Source organism: Mustelus asterias, chromosome 11 (assembly GCF_964213995.1).
Source record: "Mustelus asterias chromosome 11, sMusAst1.hap1.1, whole genome shotgun sequence".
Lineage (NCBI taxonomy): Eukaryota > Metazoa > Chordata > Chondrichthyes > Carcharhiniformes > Triakidae > Mustelus > Mustelus asterias.
In genome coordinates this window covers 83,701,612-83,724,303 of record NC_135811.1, presented here as the reverse complement: position 1 = coordinate 83,724,303, position 22,692 = coordinate 83,701,612, and the positions used below count along the sequence as shown (strand labels likewise).

At 43.7% G+C, this 22,692-nt stretch overlaps 1 protein-coding gene across 2 annotated transcripts in view; it reads right to left on the bottom strand.

The window, feature by feature from the left end:
* The window catches only part of LOC144500626 (anion exchange protein 2-like), a 73,299-nt gene that overhangs the window by 24,955 nt on the left and 25,652 nt on the right, over positions 1-22,692 (bottom strand). For both annotated transcript variants that reach the window (XM_078223863.1, XM_078223864.1), the window contains 8 exons: positions 14,767-14,834; positions 12,799-12,979; positions 12,485-12,620; positions 10,322-10,406; positions 8,534-8,612; positions 6,445-6,629; positions 5,522-5,735; positions 21-227 (listed from right to left, as the gene is read on the bottom strand). In XM_078223863.1, the coding sequence (XP_078079989.1) occupies positions 21-227; positions 5,522-5,735; positions 6,445-6,629; positions 8,534-8,612; positions 10,322-10,406; positions 12,485-12,620; positions 12,799-12,979; positions 14,767-14,834 (1,155 nt within the window). The remainder of the gene's footprint in view (positions 1-20; positions 228-5,521; positions 5,736-6,444; positions 6,630-8,533; positions 8,613-10,321; positions 10,407-12,484; positions 12,621-12,798; positions 12,980-14,766; positions 14,835-22,692) is intronic.

Genomic DNA, 22,692 nt, shown 5'->3' with positions numbered 1-22,692 from the left:
TTCTCAAAATAATTTCCTACCAAGGAGACTACCAAAGGTGATGGCAGGAGACAGAGCTGCAAAATAAATGAAAATAATTGCAGCCAGACACTGAGCATTCAGGGCATCCTTGATGTCACTCAGGTATTTGGGATAGCGACGTTTAATATCTCGGATTACACCTCCAAATGGTTTCCTGGTTCTTCTGAGCGGATCATCGTCATCAGCTGGTGTTGGCCTTCCTGGTGCTGCAAAGATTGACACGTAGACAAGTTAGAAGAGTTGTATCTAATTCCAGAACCAAGCCACTTCCCATTTACCAATTTAATGGGTTCTTGGGATGAATGTTTCTTCAGTAACTGTGCTTGATCAGATTTAATATGATCTGTAAATCTGTCTACATCCCCTCATGCTGCCTCGTACTGCAACACTTCTTGTTTCATAGTTCATTCCCCCAGTAGTATTTCACACCACCTGCTACCTCTCCAGTATTGACTGGAGTGCACCCCATCGCACTATCTGCAGCTACAGGCATTGACTGTTAACTGCACCATCCTGTTTTCCGCATTCCCTTAACCTATTAGTTTCACAAGTACGCTAACACTGCAATGAAATCCCTTAGTCATCACACTAGTGCCTGTTCGGGTACACTGGTCTAATTTAGCACTGCCAGTGCACCTAACCTGCACATCTTTCGGACTGTGGGGGAAACTGGAGCACCCGGAGGAAACCCACTCAGACACGGTTCACTAGGTTGATCTCGTGTATGGAGGGATTTTTTTGTGAGGAGAAGTTGAGTACTTTGGGCCCGTACTCATTGGAGTTTAGAAGAATGAGAGGTGACCTTATTGAGACTTTATTGTGTACAGTTATCGTCTCCTTACTTGAGAAAGGATATACTGGAGGGGGTGCAGAGGAGATCCACTAGGCTGATTCTGGAGTCGAGAGGGTTAGCTTATGAGGAGAGACTGAGTAAACTGGGACAATACTCATTGGAACTTAGAAGCAGACTGTGCACAGAGCCAAACTGGGAATCGAACCTGGGTCCCTGGCACTGTGAGGCAGCAATGCTAACCACTGTGCCACCGTTCCTTGTACTGACAGTTTTCTGTTAACTTTAGGTTGAGCACAATCCATGTCATCTCATACTTTTTCTAAATACTCTGAGATCAATTTTATTTCCATAGTTCAGTATCTGTTATCCAGTATCCACACAGTATCCTGTGTGGTATCAGTCCTGACTGTTCCTCACATTATCCACTATCCTCAGTGATTGCCCAGCAATTCCCTTATACTGTCTTCACTGCTTGCACCACCTTTTATTGACTTTCATCGACACCACTCAGACGATCGCATAAAACTGGAAACTTGGAATATTCTGAACAATTTTGGTCCTCTTATCGAAGGAAAGATACACTGGCATTGGAGGCAATCCAGAGAAGGTTCACTAGCTTGATCTCGTGTATGGAGGGATTTTTTTGTGAGGAGAAGTTGAGTACTTTGGGCCCGTACTCATTGGAGTTTAGAAGAATGAGAGGTGACCTTATTGAGACTTTATTGTGTACAGTTATCGTCTCCTTACTTGAGAAAGGATATACTGGAGGGGGTGCAGAGGAGATCCACTAGGCTGATTCTGGAGTCGAGAGGGTTAGCTTATGAGGAGAGACTGAGTAAACTGGGACAATACTCATTGGAACTTAGAAGATCAAGGGGGGATCTTATAGAAACATATAAAATTATGATAAGATAGAAGCAGGGAGGTTGTTTCCACTGGCGGGTGAAACTAGAACTAGGGGGCATAGCCTCAAAATAAAGGGGAGTAGATTTAGGACTGAGTTGAGAAGGAACTTCTTCACCCAAAAAGCTGTGAATCTGTGGAATTCCCTGCCCAGTGAAGCAGTTGAGGTTACCTCGTTGAATATTTTTAAGGCAAAGATAGATAGATTGAAAGGACTTAAGGGTTCTTGTGAGCGGGTGGGTAAATGGAGCTGAGTCCACGAAAAGATCAGTCATGATCTTATTGAATGGCGGAGCAGACTCGGGAGGCCAGACGGCCTTACTCCTGCCCCTAGTTCTTAGTTCTAATGAGACATATAGGATTCTCAGGGGGCTTGACAGGGTAGATGCTGAGAGGTTGTTTCCTCTTGGGGGAATGTCTAGGATCAGAGGGCATAATCTCAGAGTAAGGGGTTGTCCATTTAAGACAGATGAGGAGGAATTTCTTCTCTCAGAGGGTAGTGAATCTGTGGCACCCTTTACTTCAGAGAGCTGTTGAGACTGGGTTGTTAAGTTTGTTCAAGGCTAAGATAGATCTTTAATCAATAAGGGAATCAAGGGTTATGGGGATAAGGCAGCAAAGTTGAGGATTATCATATCAGATCAGTAATGATCTCATTGAATGGTGGAGCAGACTCAAGGGACTGAATGGCCTACTTCTGCTCCTCTGTCTTATGGTAAACTGTGGCTTTGTCTCCATTCATTCTTTGCGAGTGAATAATTATAAAACATTCTTTACTGAGAAACCCTCACGGACAAAGCTGATTTGATTTCCTGTGCTAATTTTGAATTACTGAATAACTACTGAAACTGTCTGGAAACAGCTGATTATATAGAGATAAGACACCCAATCATGATCACATTATCTGCTGCCGAAGGAGTTAATGAATCCCTAGGAAGCTCATATGTAAGCAGAATGCCAAAGCTGCATTCTAAAGCATTGCTATTAAAACTGAGTAAATATCAATCTCAGCCAAACTTAAAACTTGAATTTGTTCTGCAACACTATAAAAGAGCATATCAACAATGACAAAAAATATACAATAATCCATCCAGCCTGTCCCACATCAATGCGATACTTGTGCACTAGATTCCAGTGAGGATCTCTCAGTTACTCATTTATTTCTGCTCTACTATGATGAGATATTTTCACTCGTGACTGACAATATAAAATATAAATATAAGTGTTGACTCCATAATCCATTTTACATTTTAAGGGGAGCACGGTGGCACAGTGGTTAGCACCTCTGCCTCACAAAGCCAGGGACCTGGGTTCGGTTCTGGCCTTGGGTGACTGTGTGGAGTTTGCATGTTCTCCCCGTGTCTGGGTGGGTTTCCTTTGGCTGCTCCGGTTTCCTCCCACAGTCCAAAGATGTGTGGGTTGAATGGATTGGCAATGTTAAATTATCCTTTAGCATCACATAAAGGTCAGGTGGATTTGCCATGGTAAATGTGTGGGGTTATGGGGATAGGGCAGAGAGCAAGATGCTCTTTTGGAGAGTCAGTGCCAACTTGATGGGCCGATTGGCCTCTTTCTGCACTATAGGGATCCATGGACGTCTGACCGTTGTAAAACACACTATTTTATTTGTGCTCCGTCAGGACCTGTCATTCTTTCCAGCCAATTACTTTGTTGGTATTCTGAGTCAATTAATGTTTAACCAACATTCAGCCAAATCTTGTTTGGAAAGGGAGAAAAATTGAATTGTGGGGGCGATTTTACCATTTTGATTCTAAGTGCTGAATCTGGGCGCAATTCAGATCCGACTTGGAAACCTGTTCTCAGGCGCCCCCATACTCACTTAGCCTGAAAAACAAATTGCGGGTCTGAACTGCGCTGTGGGTGGGGCTTAACACGCCCAAAATGCTGCTGCTCCAATCGGAGCCTTCAACTGCGCATGCGCAGTGAAAATAAAATTGATAAACGCTCCCCTGTCACTTTGCTCCCTGGCCGCAAAAAGCAGATAAAGCGGCCCGGGAGCGATGGCCCCCTCAAATATCGCCCCACCCCCATAACATAACTGTCCCCCTTATCCACCCACCCCCCCGCTACCCAGACCGATCGTGACCCCCCTGCCCCACTTCCCCCCCACCGATCGCTCGCAGAGTGGCAGTGGACCCCCCCTGCCCCTGCCCTCCCCACCAGAGAACCATCTGACCCGCCTCCTCCCTCCCACCAGAGAGTGATCTGGCCTCTTCCTCCTCCCCTCCCCCACCAGAGAATGATCTGGCCCGCCTTCCCGCCTGCTCCCACCCGCCGCCCCCCAGATCATCTGGCCTCCCTCCTCCCCTCCCCCACCAGAGAGCGATCTGGCCTCCTCCTCCTTCCCTCCCCACCAGAGAATAATCTGGCCTGCCTTCCCCCCCGCCCGACCAGAGAACCATCTGGCCTCCCTCCCCCCCACCCACCAGAGAATGATCGGGTCTCCTTCCCCCCCCATCAGAGATATATCTGGCCTTCCTCCCCCCCCCCCACCCCCCCACCGACCGGAGAATGATCTGGCCTGCCTCCGACCCCCCCCCCCGCCCGACCCCGGACCACCGATATGAGTCAGAGAGCCGTTGGAAGCTCTGAATTTACCTCTTCAGAAGCTGAAGCATCTGACACAGACCTTTGCTGAGCATGTCTGTTTCGCGCCGAATCTTGCCGGGTGAACGCGATGGTAAAGGGGTAAATGCTGGTAAGATTGGGTGTCCATCTCATTAAGATGGACACCCATCGGGCGTGGTTCGGATCGCGGCCATTTTGGGGCCTTGGGAAAGTGGGCATCTGCATGGATGCAGGCGCGGATCACGCTAATCGCCTCATGCCAGAGTTTACCAAGTTTTCGCGTCTGAAAACAGGCACGCACAATGGTAAAATCGGGCCCAGTGTGTACAAATTTTTGATTTTAGAAGCACTTTGCATTCCAATCATTTTTGGTTTATATAAGTATGGTACATGGCACAGTTTGCGATCTAGATCTAGAATTCTTGGAAAATGCATCTATAATGTATAGCTGAGTACTATGCTACCAGTGATAAGGGAAGACAGTTATGTGGGGAGTCTACTCTTATATGTGGGAAGATCAAGGCGTGGTTTAATAAAGATGTTCAAGATTATTAAGGGTTTTGATAGAGTAAGTGAGCAGAAACTGTTCCCATTGACAAACGGGTCACCAAATAGAGGACACAAATTTAACATAATTGCCAAATGAACCAGAGTGGAGATGAGTGTAATGACTTCAATTAGGCCATTGAGGTTAGCCTATTGGAGTATGAACTCCCTGATTAAAGATCCAATTAATGGGCCTATCAGGGAGTCTTTGCTTTGTATTTAATTGGGAGTGTCAGTTCCTCTGACACCCCCGGAGGTAGACTGCTGACTGATATCACTCTGTGTACTGCTGTTAGAGTTTGTAAATGAAGAGATTTTGGTGAAGGGACTTCTGCCTCCACAGACTTATTACAATGAGGAGGGTTTTTTTTTTACTGAGTGTGGTTCTGAGCGAGAATGCACTGCCTGAAAGAGTGGTAGAAGCATATACAACAGGAATATCCAAAAGGGAACTGGGGTGGGGAGGGATGGAATTGAGGGGAAAGGGATGGGTCTAATTGGATAACATTTCCAAAGAGCTGACACAGGCACGATGGGCCGAATAGCCTCCTGTGCTGGAGGATGCTCTGATTTCTGTGGTGCACCCTGTTTTTTTTTAAAATTGAGGTTGAGGGGAATTTGGCTGGGTCTCTGTTCCTGATGTACAAGATAGGCTTGACTCTGTCCTACCTGGCTGGAGACTGTCATCTCTTTTTGCCGACACGTCTTCCTGCTGCTTCTGCCTCTTCATCAACATTTCATGCTGAAAGGGTATCACAGATCTTAACAGCTCCTCATCTTGAACCTCTGTTGGGGGAATGACAATACTGCAGTCCAGGAACTCACTGATACCATTCAGCAAATCATTGATGTCCTTTGCTTCGTACGCCACTCTGTGGAATGTCTGGAGAAAGATGGGAAAGTCATTAAAACACTCACAATGATTTTCCTCTCCCAAAAAAATGATCTGTCTCTTTGTACCCTTAAAAATAAACAATTGCAAAATCCAACAAGGCTTTTGAACTGCCGATCCTTTAAGTTCAAAAAATGTATAATTATCTGGATTACCTAATAAAATAATTTATATCTAGTTGTAAGCAAGAAACAAAGGGCGGCACGGTGGCACAGCGGTTAGCACTGCTGCCTCACAGCTCCAGGGACCCAAGTTCAAGTTAGCCTTGGGTAACTGTATGTGTGGAGTTTGCATGTTCTCCCCATGTCTGCATGGGTTTCCTCCGGGTGCTCCGGTTTCTTCCCACACTCCAAAGATGTGTAGGTTAGGTGGATTGGCCATGATAAATTGCCCCTTAGTGTCAGGGGGATTAGTTTGATAAATACGTGGGGTTATGGGGATAGGACCTGGGTGAAATTGTCATCAGTGGAGGCTCGATGGGCCAAATGGCCTCCTTCCGCACTGTAGGGATTCTATGATTCTATGACGATTACAAACTTCTTAATGCAACAAGCTCACTGATTTGAATGCAAGTTGCATTATGGCCAATAATTACGCTCCAGTCTTGCTAAGAAATGCTTGGCTGGTTTTCACAAACTTGGAGGAACAAGATATGAATTATATGTATTGAAAGTCTGAAAGCTTCGGAAAGTTTTCATACCCTGTCTGACATTAGAGTTGAAATTGAACGTCCAACTTCATGGTAATTCATCTCAGAAGTGCTGGGCCCCAGGAGCACATAAATGAATCGGATAGGAATAGAAATTTCTAGAATCGATTCCAAATGAACAGCTGTCTCCAGTCGCACAAAGCCCATAGTTGGAGAACGCAGAGACTCCACGCAGCCTGTTAAGGGGAAAGCATTGAGATACCTTAGAATATTTCTGGGTATGACATGCAAATTGAGCAGGTATTTTGTATCAATATAAAACCTAGAAAATGCTGGATAAACTCAGTAGGTCTGGCAGCATCTGTGGAGAGAAACACAGTTAACGTTTTGAGTCCAGTCAATAAATCACCATTGTGATTCAAGACCTCTTCATCGTGAAACCTCATGCTACTAAAGCATATCTTTTTGTTGCCAGTGATTCCATTTAGAGTTCCTGCAATTTCTTGAGGTTTGAATCCAGTGGTGTGTGGGGCATGAAGAAAGTGAGTATCGACCAAGAGTAATCCCAGGGAAGGTCCAAAACATAGCAACTAAATCACTTTAAATTAGTTTGGTGAGCACAACTGTTATTAGTGGCAGTAAGGCTGGAGGAAGTAGTGGCCTTCAGAGTTAAGAGAGATATGTAATAGTAACAAAGTCTCAAGTAAAGAGGTTGAAGAGTAAAATTAAAGACTTTAAATGTTGCAGACCTGAGTCCTGGAAGTAAGGTACTGGAAGGAGGGTGTAGCCAATTTGTAAATATATCAGCATTTTAGAAAAATGGCCATAAGCAGGAGATGAATAAATTGCAAAAACACTTTTATCTGTTATCAAATGCAACAGCTAGTTTGCACATAACACAAATAGCAACCACATGAATGGCAAGTTAACTTGTTTTGGTGGTTTTAGCAAAGTGTTGAATATTGGCCAGGACAACAATGAAGAGTGCCAACTCATAGTGGAGAGATGATGGTGTAGTGGTATGGTCATTGGATTAGTAATCCAGAGAGCCAGGGTGATGCTCTGGGGATCTGGGTCCCAATCCCACTGTGGCAGATGGTGAAATTTGAATTCAATAAAAGAAAAATCTGCAATTAAAAGTCTAATGATGACCATGAAACAATTGTCGTAAGAACCTATCTGGTTCGCTAACATCCTTTAGGGAAGGAAATCTGACATCCTTACCAGACCCAGAGTAATGTGGTCAACTTTTAACTCCCCCTCTGAAAAGGCCGAGTGACTCACTCAGTTCAAGGGGCAATTAGGGATGGGCAATAAATGCTGAGCCCAGCCCAGTGATGCCCACATCCCATCAGCAAATAAAAGAAAAACAGGTTGAACCTCGGCTGAATCTTTTGTACAAGGGATAGCTTCTCAAACAATGCAGCACTCATTCAGTAATTCACTAGGGTGCCCTCCCAGATTATGAACAACTCCAAGTTTGGAAAATGCTTTGAAGAGATAGACCTTCCAAACTGGCCAAGGGGTGGTCTCAAAATAGAGGACCATAATACCAGGAAGGGTGATGGCAGAAAGAGATTCGGTAGAAATTGTGCAACAATTTTAAATACCTGACTGTGCGATTCCCATTATAACCACCTTCAGTCGCGAGGCTGGCCCACACGTTGCCCATGCAGATCACGCTCACATGGTGCGACAACTTTACCAAAACGTTTCTAATTTTGGTTGGTGTATGATGGTGCAACTTATCAAAAGGTCTACTGATTCCACCACACTCTCAGAAAATGCTGGAAAATCTCAGCAGATCTGACAGCATCTGTGGAGAGAGAATAAAGCAAACATTTTGAGGCTCGGTGACCCTTTATCAGACCGCTCTGATGAAGAGTCATCTAAACTCGAAACGTCGACTCTATTCTCTCTCCACAGATGCCGTCGGACCTGCTGAGATTTTCCAGCATTTTCTGTTCTTGTTTCAGACTCCAGCATCCGCAGCGCTTTGCTTTTATCCACCACACCCTCCCCTGCCCCACACAAGGATGGAAGGTGACATCCTGCATGAACATTTTGTGATCCTAATTCTAATTCAAGCAATTTTCTTTTGTGGACTAAAACACAAAATGTAAGCAAAGACCACACTTACCAACAAGAACTATAGTGGCTTCTGTGTTTTCTGGGATTTTATCCATTATTTCTGAGTGGCCTTTCTTCCGGTGATGTTCCTGTGTCACAATCACAAACATTACAATTTACTTCAAGGGAAACGTTTCTCCAATTCTCTTGCATTAAAAAATCCAAGTCCCTTAACAAAAGCCGGAGAGAAGTTCTCATTAGTGGGATCCTTTTGTGGTTGTGCACATCAGCACTGTGACTGTCACATCCAATAGTACATATCAACTTTCTAAATGCACCTATACCATTGTGTCCCTCACCATTGTGATTGTGTAGGTTACATATGATAGCCACATGGTCACAATGTTCAGTAAGGCACATTGATTCTGCAATACTTGGATAAGACAGTACACATCAAACAGTGATCATGGGGACAATTCTTTCAAAAACATTCTCATAGAGTCATAGAGGTTTATAGCATGGAAACAGGCCCTTTGGCCCAACTTGTCCATGCCGCCCTTTTTTCTAAAACCCCTAAGCTAATCCCAATTGCCAGCATTTGGCCCATATCCCTCTATACCCATTGTACCCATGTAACTGTCTAAATGCTTTTTAAAAGACAAAAATTGTACCCGCCTCTACTACCTCTGGCAGCTTGTTCCAGACACTCACCACCCTCTGTGTATTCTGTGTCGAATTTGTGTAAAAACTGGAGTAAATCATGCTGTTTTTTTCAGTGGGAGTTTAAAAAATGAATCTCCAACACTCTGTGCACTGCAGACACCACCAGCGCGATTCACGCTAAAAAGCTAAGGGTGGGGCCTATCCCCGCTGCAGAGGCCGGCAGCAAAGCACTGATCGGTCAGCGCCGAGAGTGGCCCCTGTCTGCCGGTCTCCAAATTGCTGGCCAGCTCGATTGCTGGCCAGCCCCACGACCCCTGCAACACAGCCCTCTCACCCCACCCCCTCCCAAGGCCCGATCGCTGGCCTCCCGGGGATGTCTGGGCCAGCCTTGGCCACCGCCACACCCCTGTTGCCCGCCTCGACCTCCCTTGTGCGAAGACCATAACACCACCACTTCCCCTTACTTTTGCAAATCTACGACTGAATTTGTTGAACGTTGGTAAGTGGGGTGTGTTCGTCCAGGGAGAAGGTGAGATATCTTGCTGACAAAGAGAAGCCAGATCTTTTTCATATTCTTAGTGAGCTGGTTTGGAAGCCTTTCCCCGTGATGGATAATCAAAACAAAGCCATTAGGTGAGCTTTATATTTCTTTAAGATTTGCTGAGTTTTCGTTGTTAATGAGGTAAGGAGTGGCAAACGTGGCAATTGAAATATTTGTCTACCTCTGGTGCCCAGTGGCAAAATGAGACACTCCCGGGCTAGTTCTAGCATGATTTCCAGACAAAATATCAAATTCATTAGCAACAAATTATTGCTTCCTCTACACTATTTTATCAAACTTTCCCAACTGGGCCATACCACTGAGCCTAAGTGGAGACTGCCCAACTTAATTTTACACATAACTCTGAGAATGAAAGAAAGCTTTCATCTCAGGGACTTTGTCAGAATTTGAACCGTATTTTTCTGTTGAACCTGTTAGTTTATTCATTTCTCTGTTGTCAAACAGCTCTGAATGTTAATCATTGATTAATGCTTTCTTTTCTTCTTGTTAATAAATCTTTCAATTTTGAAAATCCCAAAAGTGGCACTCCACCATTTCAATTAAAATAACATTCTCTGCTTATCTTTCTCAATAAGATCATTCCTTGGGTAGGTAGTGGCCATTTATAATGCATCTATTGGTATGTTGACTTGCCTCTTTCATAAGGGGATGGAGCTGTATTTCAATGTCTTGTTCAGTCGTAAAAAGCTGTGTACCATCATCTTCATCCAATTGGTGCCTATGACAATAAAACATTCAAATCATTCAATATTCATTTACATAGAATGTTGAACACATCTTGAGAACATCTAACAATCACATATATTTTGCAAAGTATGAGGATGGATGTTATTTTTAAAAAATATTGTGTTATTCCATAAAGGAGTCTGTGTGCGAAAATGGTTTAATTAAGCTGGGAAAAGGTTAATGGAGACAACTTGTCCGGGACAACAGAGAGATGAAAAGGAGTTCAGATGCTCAATACATGCATTTGGAATTAAGCTATGGTCAAGTAGATTATAAGTATCATAGAATCATAGAATCCCTACAGTGCAGAAGGAGGCCATTCGGCCCATTGAGTCTGCACCGACCACAGTCCCACCCAGGCCCTATTCCCATAACCCCACATAGTTACCTTGCTAATCCCCTGACACTAGGGTCAATTTAGCATGGCCAATCAACCTAACCCGCACATCTTTGGACTGATGGAGGAAACCGGAGCACCCAAAGGAAACCCATGCAGACACAGGGAGAGCATGCAAATTCCACATAGACAGTGACCCAAGGCCAGAATTGAACCCAGGTCCCTGGTGCTATGGGGCAGCAGTGCTAACCATTGCACGACTGTGCCACCCACGGTATAAATCAGCAGAGTTTAGAAGTTTGCATTAGGAGATAGTTAGGGACCTGTTTTTTATTAGCTGTTAAATTTCAAATGGGATTAGAAGATTTTTACAGCTTGCAAAAATTTCATAAGTAAACATGGGAAGGTTATTACATTTTATTTGAACTGAAAGGGGAGGCAATAGGAAAAACATGAAAGTATTCTTTTATTTTGGAAAAGTTAAGTTTAAAGGAGTGCCGAGGGCGATAGAATTGAAGATAAAATGGAAAAAGAATACTTAAGGAAAGAGTTGTGTTGGCTGGGGTGAGGAAGACTTCCTGCGAACAGTTCTGTGCTGGAAGAAGGTGCAAAGTTTGCATTAGCCAATTAGTCAAGCCAGAACTCTCATGGGTTTCAGAAAGCAGTCTTGTTTCTGAAGATTCTTGGATTTCCACAGCAGAGTGAAAGCAAGGTTGTGAAGTCATGTGACATAACTTTACTACAATTAAAGCAGTTTTCCCATCGATAATATGACTGGATTTTCACAGTTAAACATCTATAAGGGATTGTTGTCTGGAAAGTGTTTACTTGTATGTCCGATCAAGTAGGCTTTTTGGGGGATGTTTTGTAAGACTGTTTTAATGGTGTAACTGTAATCTTGTGTGCTTAACTTTTCTTTGTGTTAAAAAATCTCTCAATTTTTAAAAGTGGCATTGGAATTCTATGCTGCTGAGATCGTAGGTTTCTTCTCATTTTCAGAATACAAATAAAAGGATTATGGTTCATAAGTCAGGTTTCCTTCTGGGATTTGGTTTGCTCAGCAATTAACATCTGCTGTGGTCATAACAATTGTCTGATTTTTTAGAATTGTCTGATATTTAGAATCATAGAATTATAGAATGGTACATTACAGATGGAGGCCATTCAGCCCATTATGTCTGTGCCATCTCTTTGATAGAGCTATCCTATTGTACACTTCCCTGCTCTTTCCCCATCGCTCTATAAATCCCTTCCCTTTCATTTTATGTCCACCCTTCTGAATGTTACAATTGAAGCTGTGTCCACCATTCTGTCAGGCAGTGCATTGCGGAGCTCAATATCTCATTGTGTAAACATCGTGGTTCCTCATATCACCTCTGTTTCTTTTGCTGTTGATCTTAAACCTGTATCATCTCATTACTGGCCCTTCTGCCACTGGAAAAATGTTTCCCTTTACCTACGCCATCAAAACCATTCATGATTTTGAGAACTTATCAAATGAGGGGCAAACCCCAGCTTCTCTACTCAGCCCAGGTGCCATTCTAATGAAACTCATTTAAAAAAATCAGAGAAATACTACTCAATAGTTAGGGGAGCTTGAAACAAACTTTTTCACCATTGCAGCAAGTAGTTTGCTTTCAGAATACTGGATTCTCCAGTAACTTCCACGGTGAACCTACTGCAGGCATCTGATCCTGTGTCTGAAAAGATGAGAGGGCACATGGTGAATTTACCTATGTTTCTGGAGCAAAACGTTCAGTACGCTGATTTTATTTTCTGCCCTGATCTGATCATTGGCTAACATCTTTTCGACGATATGAATACTAATGCCAGGAAATGTGTTTTCCTTCAGGTCCAGTAGGACGGCACCTATGGGAGAGAAAAAGAAAAAAGGTTTTTAAACTGGCTTTTTGCAAACGTGTTTGGTAACGACACCAGAAATGTATCAGTTTTGCAATATTCTTATTGAACTCTGGGATTACATTTGCGGTAAAATCTCTGAACTTTTATAGTTCCTGAAGGATTGGGAAATACGCACGATACTCACCTTTACTGATGCCATTTCGGAGCTCCAGGAGACTTCTGAAGGTGAGCGAAGGGACATGTGGTTTACCCCAGCGGTCTGCATCCATGTCCATGTTCTCTTCATACTTTATCCATCGTCCAGTTTCTTGCCAATAATGATGTTTCTCTTTGTCCATCATCAGCTCATTCAGTTCAACAAATACCTGTGGTAAGACACAGAAACAAAGGGGTTGAAGTGACCACAGACTGGCCAACTTCATCAACTCTTTTCTGAAATCACATAGAACAAAGAACAAAGAACAAAGAACAGCACAGGAAACAGGCCCTTCGGCCCTCCAAGCCTGTGCCACTCCTTGGTCCAACTAGACCAATCGTTTGTATCCCTCCATTCCCAGGCTGCTCATGTGACTATCCAGGTAAGTCTCAAACGATGTCAGTGTGCCTGCCTCCACCACCCTACTTGGCAGCGCATTCCAGGCCCCCATCACCCTCTGTGTAAAAAACATCCCTCTAATATCTGAGTTATACTTCGCCCCTCTCACCTTGAGCCCGTGACCCCGCGTAATCGTCACTTCTGATCTGGGAAAAAGCTTCCCACCCTTCACCCTATCTATCTCCTTCATAATCTTGTACACCTCTATTAAATCTCCCCTCATTCTCCGTCTTTGCAGGGAGAACAACCCCAGTTTACCCAATCTCTCCTCATCGCTAAGACCCTCCATACCAGGCAACATCCTGGTAAACCTTCTCTGCACTCTCTCTAACGCCTCCACGTCCTTCTGGTAGTGCGGCGACCAGAACTGGATGCAGTACTCCAAATGTGGCCTAACCAGCGTTCTATACAGCTGCATCATCAGACTCCAGCTTTTATACTCTATACCCCGTCCTATAAAGGCAAGCATCCCATATGCCACCTTCACCATCTTCTCCACCTGTGTTGCCACCTTCAAGGATTTGTGGACTTGCACACCTAGGTCCCTCTGTGTTTCTATACTCTTGATGGCTCTGTCATTTATTGTATAACTCCTCCCTACATTATTTCTTCCAAAATGCATCACTTCACATTTATCTGGATTAAATTCCATCTGCCACCTCTCCGCCCAATTTTCCAGCCTATCTATATCCTGATGTATTGCCCGACAATGCTCATCGCTATCCGCAAGTCCAGCCATCTTTGTGTCATCCGCAAACTTGCTGATAACACCAGTTACACCTTCTTCCAAATCATTTATATATATCACAAATAGCAGAGGTCCCAGTACAGAGCCCTGCGGAACACCACTGGTCACAGACCTCCAGCCGGAAAAAGACCCTTCCACCGCTACCCTCTGTCTCCTATGGCCAAGCCAGTTCTCCACCCATCTAGCCACTTCTCCTTGTATCCCATGAGCCTTAACCTTTTTAACCAACCTGCCATGTGGGACTTTGTCAAATGCTTTACTGAAATCCATATAGACGACATCCACGGCCCTTCCTTCGTCAACTGTTTTTGTCACTTCCTTAAAAAACTCCACCAAATTTGTAAGGCACGACCTCACAACCACTACCATCTAGAAGGACAAGGGCAGCAGACACATGGGAACATCACCACTTGGAAGTTCCCCTCCAAGTCATAACCATCTTAACTTGAAAAAATATCACCATTCCTTCACTGTCGTTGGGTCAAAATCCTGGAACTCCCTCTCTAACAGCACTGTGGGTGTACCTACACCACATAGGCTGCAGCAGTTCAAGAAGGCAGCTCGCTACCACCTTCTCAGGGGCAATTAGGAATGGGCAATCAATGCTGGCCTAGCCAGCAACACCCAAAATCCATAAATGAATGAAATGATTCTGACATGCAGTCACTGTTATCAACTAGTTGGTAATCACTCAGAAATCAGTTTCCTCCCCGCAACCAATTCCAAAAGATTGTATACATCATTCAGAGTAACTGCTGCAGCAATACGCTGAGACTTTCGAATAGATAACTTTCCCAGTCAAACGGTACCTTGTTGGAAATGACTCCTCCGTGTCCCTTATGATATTTGCCAGATTGATCTTGACTCCCTCTAGGACCTATTCAGAATTAACATAATTAATGCAAGGACAAGACTTTTTAAAAAATGACAAAACACTGTTAATTTCTATTTTTGGGAACAACACGCACTTTGCTCAGCATTAAACACTTCATTCTGTCATTTATTTTATTTCATTTTATGTCTTTTCTTGTACTGTACTAACGAACCAACTAAATAAACAGAAGTTAAGTACTGAAAGTTCCTTTCTGGATCAGACTTTGAGGCTTTCCCATGTCTAGTAATGCATGAGGCAGACAAAGTGTGTGCTTATATCTTTTTCCAGAATGAGTTATTCCTGGAACGGGTTGCTAACTGTTGCCAGAGGCTGTACTATGGGGCCGCCACTCTGTATCAAGCATGACCAATCAGGAAACTCTCCTCTCTTAGGTCCGACCATAGGTGTATTCAAAGTAGCAACAGGTCAACATTCAATCTGTATGGGTGTATTATGCACACACCTGCTATGGGCATCAGGTCCTGAAATGAGGCTTGAACCCAGAGCTTCCAGTTCAGAGATAGGGCTACTGTCCATTGCGCCACAGGACCTCTCTGCCAGCTTGGGTTATTTCTCTTAAATTCACTGTCCTTTTTCCTTACTAATCATCAGCCCTCCCAACAGACCAGAGTGCTTTTGAGTGAGGACTCTCTGCAGCATAACAATAGTTGTTACCAATCTTTGTAGATGGGTGTTTAATTCATTCGTATGTCACTCTTTTGTCCACTATTCTGGACTAAATGACCAGGTATTGTTAGTCTCTTCATTTGAAAGCCAAATCTAAAATGATGGATAGTGAAATCTCTTATGAACATTCTGTCATTTATTTTATGACTGAATGGCAATTTCTAGCTTGATCTGTGGCTAATTCTTACTGAGATAGGTTCCACATAAAGCATTACTGAATTCAGTTTATCTTTATGCGGCTTACCATTATTGTCTGGTCTCTCAGTGAACTTTCACAGCCAAGTGTCCCAGGACTATTGATGTCTGCATTTGGAACAGGAAGTCATTGGATGTGATTGAATACTCTATTACTGTGTGCGGTACTAGTATGGAGGACATCATTAGCCATGATATTTCCACATGAAGCAGGCAGACTTAGAGAATGGACTGTTTATCAGGAGGCAACTTATTCAGTGTCATAGAAAGGCCATTTTGGTTACTAATTCAATGGTAGTTTTACTTAAATTGATTTTTTATAGAATCCCTATAGTACAGAAGGAGGCCATTCAGTCCATCGAGCCTGCACCGACAACAATCCCATCCAGGTTCTAACCCCTTAACCCCACGTATTTACCCTGCTAGTCCCCTTGACACTAAGGGGCAATTTAATGGTCAATCAACCTAATCCGCCCATCTTTGGACTGTGGGAGAAAACTGGGGCACCCGGAGGAAACCCATGCAGACAGGAGGAGAATGTGCAAACTCCACACAGACAGTGACCCAAGGCCGGAATCAAACCCAGATCCCTGGCGCTGTGAGGCAGCAGTGCTAACCACTGTGCCACCGTGCTACCCTGATACTTTGCTTAAATATAATTTTTGACTGGCACTTTGCTTAAATATAAAGTAATTAAAATGTGTCTTCCAAATAGGCCCTGTTCTTTTTAATTATATTAACTCAGAGTCTAATTAAATATAACACACACTAAACAGACACAAATTACAGTGAATGATTACTTCCACATTTAAGATATGTTCTACAAATGAATAGAGGACATCGCTTACCATTCATTAAGAGAGATAATCAAAGGTAATTAAGGACAGGCAATAAATTCTGGCTTAGACAGTGACACCCAAATCCAATCAATTAATATTTTAAAAATGATCACTCTCAATTAATAATCTCACCATCAGAACTCTCCTGGAATAAAGAAGCCAATAATTCAAACTGAATTATCCATTTGTAGTTCAAATGATCCAGATTGAGGACAAAACAACTCACAATCCCAAACTGTGTTTCATCTCTCTTTCTCTGCAACTTTACTCTTCCATGACTGTGATATTCTTCATGAATCGTCTATCCTGCGAGTTATCTTGGATGTTCCTCGAGGAGACACATGTGGAATTCAGTCTGTTTAGGGAGACCGAACCATCAAGTTCAACCGAAATGCAAGTCACCTCTGCCATCCCAGCCAGATTATGGTCTTTTGCTGCCTTCATTGCCAGTTCTTTGCATTAACATCACTGAATCCCCCACTATCAACATCTTTGAGGTTACCATTGACCAGAAGCTGAACTGGACCAGCTATATAAGTGCTGTGCCTACTAAAGCACGTTCGAGGCTAGGAATCCAACAGTGAGAAACTCACCTTCTGACTCCCTAGATTGTCTATAACCTATAAGGCACAAGTCAAGAGTGTGAGCTCCATTTGCCTGGAGCCCCAACAACACTCAAGAAGCCAGACACCATCCAGGACAAAGTAGCTCGCTTGATTGTTACCCCTTCCACACACATTCAAACCCTCCACCACCAATACACACTGGCAGCCATGTGTAACATCTACAAGATGCACTGCAGGAAATCACCAAGGCCCCTCAGACAGCACATTCCAAATACACAACCATTCAGTGACGTTGATGCCATTGAATGTCAAGGGGCAATGGTTAGATTCTTTCTTGTTGGAGATGGTCAATGCCTTGCACCTGTGAGGGATGGGTGTTACTTGCCTAGATAATGTCAGCTTAGATAATGATTGCCATTTATGTCTCCTCCCGTTGTCACTTCTATGCCCTGCTTCATTGCTATGGCTCACTTTGGACTCTGCCATTTCTTGCTTTACATTGTTCATTCTGCCTATCATCACTGGTTATTCTTCAGGTGTACAGGCATTGATAGAGGCAGATTTCTTCCTTTCTTTTCTGTATAATGTGTAGTGAAATCATAAACATATTCACTACAAAAAACATTGATGACTTTGTAGCGCATAGCCGCACAGAGGAAATCTGCTCTGATAAGTGTTTCCTGTAAATAGATCCCATGTTTCCATTAAAACAAAGCCAATGACAGAAGCTAGTTAAAGAAAGTCAATCAGTGGGATTTTGTTAAAACTGCTTACTAAACAGCTTAATTATTGATTTGTTCAAAGTAGTGAGTAAATGGATTCATTCTGGATTCTTCAATATAAGCCGTTAATGGTTCAGATGGGGAAAAGCATTTGATGGAGTTGAATTGAGTTTCCTAAGTGACATTTCTGCCCCTGTAATCTGTCTCCCAAGTAATGCCCATTGTTTTTTGCTTCTTCTTTGCGTTAATCAGATAACCCATAACATAGAGCATTATACTTCTTGCTTCATTCCAGGTTTACTGAGCAGTTATGTACAGCACAGAGGAGAAATCTTATAACTAACTGCCTTTTTAGTTAAAGAGTATCCTAACTCACACCACGCCTCATTTACCCATTACACCTGCCCTATGACCCTCCTTGGTTCCTTGTCCGGCAGTGCCCCAATTTTAAAATTTTCATCTTTGTTTACCAATCTCTGCCTTACCTCAACTCTCCATATCTCTGTAACCTGCCCCGGCCCTACAACCTTCCAACATCTCTCTCCTCCTCCAACCTGACATTGCATGCATCATTGGGCAGCCAGCTGCCCCGGTCCTCAAGTTCCAAAATTCTCTCCTTACACACCTTCATCTTTCTCCCTCCCTTTCCTACTTTAAGATGTTCTTTAAAGCTTTCTCTTTGACCAAACTTTTGGTCCTAATATCTCCTTTGTGGCTTGGTGTCAAATTTTGTTTGACAGCACATCTGAGAAGCACCTTGGGACAATTGATGTCTCAACCAAGGCTGAGTGTCAGAGAAGTTCTCTGACAACATAGAAAATGAACAGAGAGAAGTGGTGGAAAAGTACAGCTGATTATTAACTGTACACGTACGGAAGTTGACCCTATATCTGTTGATGATGTCTTGAAGGGACTGCATGTCGGAGAAGAAGAGAGGCTGAAGAATCCGTGAATATTTTGGAGTTAACAGCATGGATTGGAAAGAGAATTCACTGCTGGAGATGCTTTGGCTAAATTGGATAAATAAGAATAGAATCACCTGAAGTAATTCCAATCTGGTGGGCGATGGAGAATAGGAGTTTAATGAGGATGGTGTAGTTCAGATTGTAGAGAGCCCTTGGCAGGATAACCATAGCAACCACAGAATCCCTAAAGTGCAGAAGGAGGCCATTTAGCCCATCAAGTCTCTACCGACTCTTAAAAACAGCATCTTACCTAGGCCCCGCATGCCCTTGTGCACTAAGGGTCAATTCAGCACAGCCAATCCACATCTTCGGACTGTACGAGGAAACCCACACAGACACAGGGAGAACATGCAAATTCCACACAGTTACCCGAGGCTGGAATTGAACCCAGGTCCCTGGCGCTGTGAGGCAGCTGTGTTAATCACTGTGCCACCATGATAAATGCTCACTGTTTAAAAATAAGGTGTTACTCATTCAAGGAGTAATGAGGAGAATTTTTTTCTCTCAGAGGGTTGTGAGCGTCTGGAAGTCTCTTCCTCAAAAGACAGTGGAAGCAGAGTCTTTGAATGTTTTGAAGACTGAGCTAGATAGATCCTTGATTAACAAGGGGTGAAAGGTTTTCGGAGGTGGGCAGGAATGTGAGGTCGAAGTTACAATCAGATCAGCCATGGCCTTACTGAATGGCAGATCAGGCTCGAGGGGCTGAGTGGCCTTACTCCTGCTTCCATTTCGTTTGTTTGTATATTCAGTCACAGAAAATGTCATTTTTGATTTAAGTTAGGTACTGTGTTAGGGTGGAAACCTGACTGGATAGATTCCAACAGGGAGTTGCAGAATGATGGGCACAGATTTGGGAGGCAGCAACATGATCATGGAATTTGGAGATGGTCTGGTAGTTTACAGGGATAGAGGGTGGGTGGTGGAAGAGATGGGTGATGCCGGCAGCCATTGAAAGGGAGAAGGAGTTACTTGCGGAGAGGGATCCTTGTAGAATGTTATCTTGCAAGGCAGGGTTAGGGTTAATTTGATCCACAGAAAATCAGATTTAACATTGTGGATTTGACTTCTAAATCCAAAGGTTTCCATTGAATTACGTAAGGACAACATATTCAAGCAGCAGACATTGCTGCTACTGAGAATATAGAGTTTAAACTTAATGAAGCAAGAACCACCACTTTCAACACATTTGGAGATAGGTTCCAGACACGATGAATTCGAAGTTCAGGGCCTACATGTCACTGCTTCCTTTATGGTCAAACAGAGCAGTGATTGATAGGAAGACTGCCTACAGATAGAACATATATCCAAAGTACAGGAAAGGATGAGAAGCTGTCGCATTGCTGGTATCACCTTGCTTTTGGATGAGACATGAGAAGATCTTGAAAGTGAGCAGTCTTTTGCAGCAGGTACAGGATAGACTATTCCTGGCTCAAAGGCACAACCAAATGTCTCTGGCACATCATGACACACAAGAGTCGGGCAATGGCTATCTCCACCTAGAGAAAATCTGTCCATCTCCCCTTGATGCTTAACAGCATTGTCATTGCTGAAACACCATCATCAACATACAGGGAGTTACCATAGACCAGAAACTTAACTGGGGCAGCAATATAGATACTGCAGCTACAAGAGCATTTCAAGGGCTGAGAATTCTGCAGCAAGCAATTCACTTTCTGATAGCACAAAGCCTGTCTATCAACTACAAAGCACAAGCCAGCAGTGTGATGGAACACTCTTGACTTGTTTGGGTGAGTGCACCCAACAAAGCTCCAGAAGCCCAACTCCAAAGCAGCTTGATTGGTACTCCATCCGCTGCCTTAAACATTTACTCCCTCTACCACTGGTGCACAGTGACAGCAGTGTGTAAGATGCACTGCAGCAACTCATCATAGAAACATAGAAAAACTACAGCACAAACAGGCCCTTTGGCCCACAAGTTGTGCCGAACATATCCCTACCTTCTAGACCTACCTATAACCCTCCAATCTATTAAGCTCCATGTACTCATCCGGGAGTCTCTTAAAAGACCCTATTGAGTTCGCCTCCACCACCACTGACGGCAGCCGATTCCACTCGCCCACCACCCTCTGTGTGAAAAACTTACCCCTAACATCTCCCCTGTACCTACCCCCCAGCACCTTAAACCTGTGTCCTCTCGTAGCAGACATTTCCACCCTGGGAAAAAGCCTCTGAGAGTCCACCCGATCTATGCCTCTCAACATCTTATACACCTCTATTAGGTCTCCTCTCATCCTTTGTCTCTCCAAGGAGAAAAGACCAAGCTCCCTCAGCCTATCCTCATAAGGCATGCCACTCAATCCAGGCAACATCCTTGTAAATCTCCTCTGCACCCTTTCAATCTTTTCCACATCCTTCCTATAGTGAGGCGACCAGAACTGAGTACAGTACTCCACGTGGGGTCTGACGAGGGTCTTATATAGCTGCATCATTATCCCTGGACTCCTAAACTCAATCCCTCAATTGATAAAGGCCAGCACACCATACGCCTTCTTAACGCCTCCTCCACCTGCGGGGCCGATTTTAGAGTCCTATGGACCCGGACCCCAAGGTCCTTCTGATCCTCTACAGTACTAAGAGTCTTTCCCTTTATATTGTACTCCTTCATCCCATTTGACCTACCAAAATGGACCACGATACATTTATCTGGGTTGAAGTCCATCTGTCACTTCTCCGCCCAGTCTTGCATCCTATCTATGTCCCTCTGTAACTTCTGACATCCCTCCAGACTATCCACAACCCCACCAACCTTCGTGTCATCGGCAAACTTACCAACCCATCCCTCCACTTCCTCATCCAGGTCATTTATGAAAATGACAAACAGCAAGGGTCCCAGAACAGATCTCTGGGGCACACTCCTCAAGTCTACTTTGACAACACCTTTCAAATGTGCAGTCTACCACCTATAAGGAAAAGGGCAGCAGATATGAACATTACCAGGGCAAGTTTTCCTCCAAGTCACACTCCATCTTGACTTGGGAATATATCGTTATACCTTGTTACTGGATCAGAAACCTAGAACTCCCTTCCTAACAGTAAGGTGGGTGTACCTAAGATGTGGACTGTGGCAGGTCAAGAAGGTGGCTCAGCAGCACTTTCTCAAGGGTGAATAAGGGTGGGCAACAAATGCTGACTTAGCTTTGCTCATATCCCTTGAAAGAATAAAAAGAAATTGAATTTGCAGCAAACTGAATCACAACAGAGCTCAGCTAAACCATTCACATAGAGTCATAGATTCATAGAGGTTTACAGCATGGAAACAGGCCCTTCGGCCCAACTTGTCCATGCCGCCCCTTTTTGTAACCCCTAAGCTAGTCCCAATTGCCCGTGTTTGGCCCATATCCCTCTATACCCATGTAACTGTCCAAACGCTTTTTAAAAAACAAAATTTTACCCGCCTCTACTACCATCTCTGGCAGCTTGTTCCAGACAGTCACCACCCTCTGTGTGAAGAAATTGCCCCTCTGGACCCTTTTGTATTTCTCCCCTCTCACCTTAAACCTATGCCCTCTAGTTTTAGACTCACCTACCTTTGGCAAAAGATATCGACTATCTAGCTGATCTATGCCCCTCATTATTTTATAGACCTCTATAAGATCACCCCTAAGCCTCCTACGCTCCAGAGAAAAAAGGTCTCAGTCTATCCAGTCTCTCTTTATAACTCAAACCATCAAACCATGCAGTACTTCTAATGGAAGACCACGCAAGAGTGTGGTATAGAAATAACATTGTGTATTAGTATGCATACTGGTAGATACAGCAACACATCAGCTGAACCTCACTACTATCAACAGAGAAACATAAAATTATTTAAAGTTTTCAGTCATTGAGATTAATTTTGTGAGGTCTCGTGCTATTGACATTCAGGA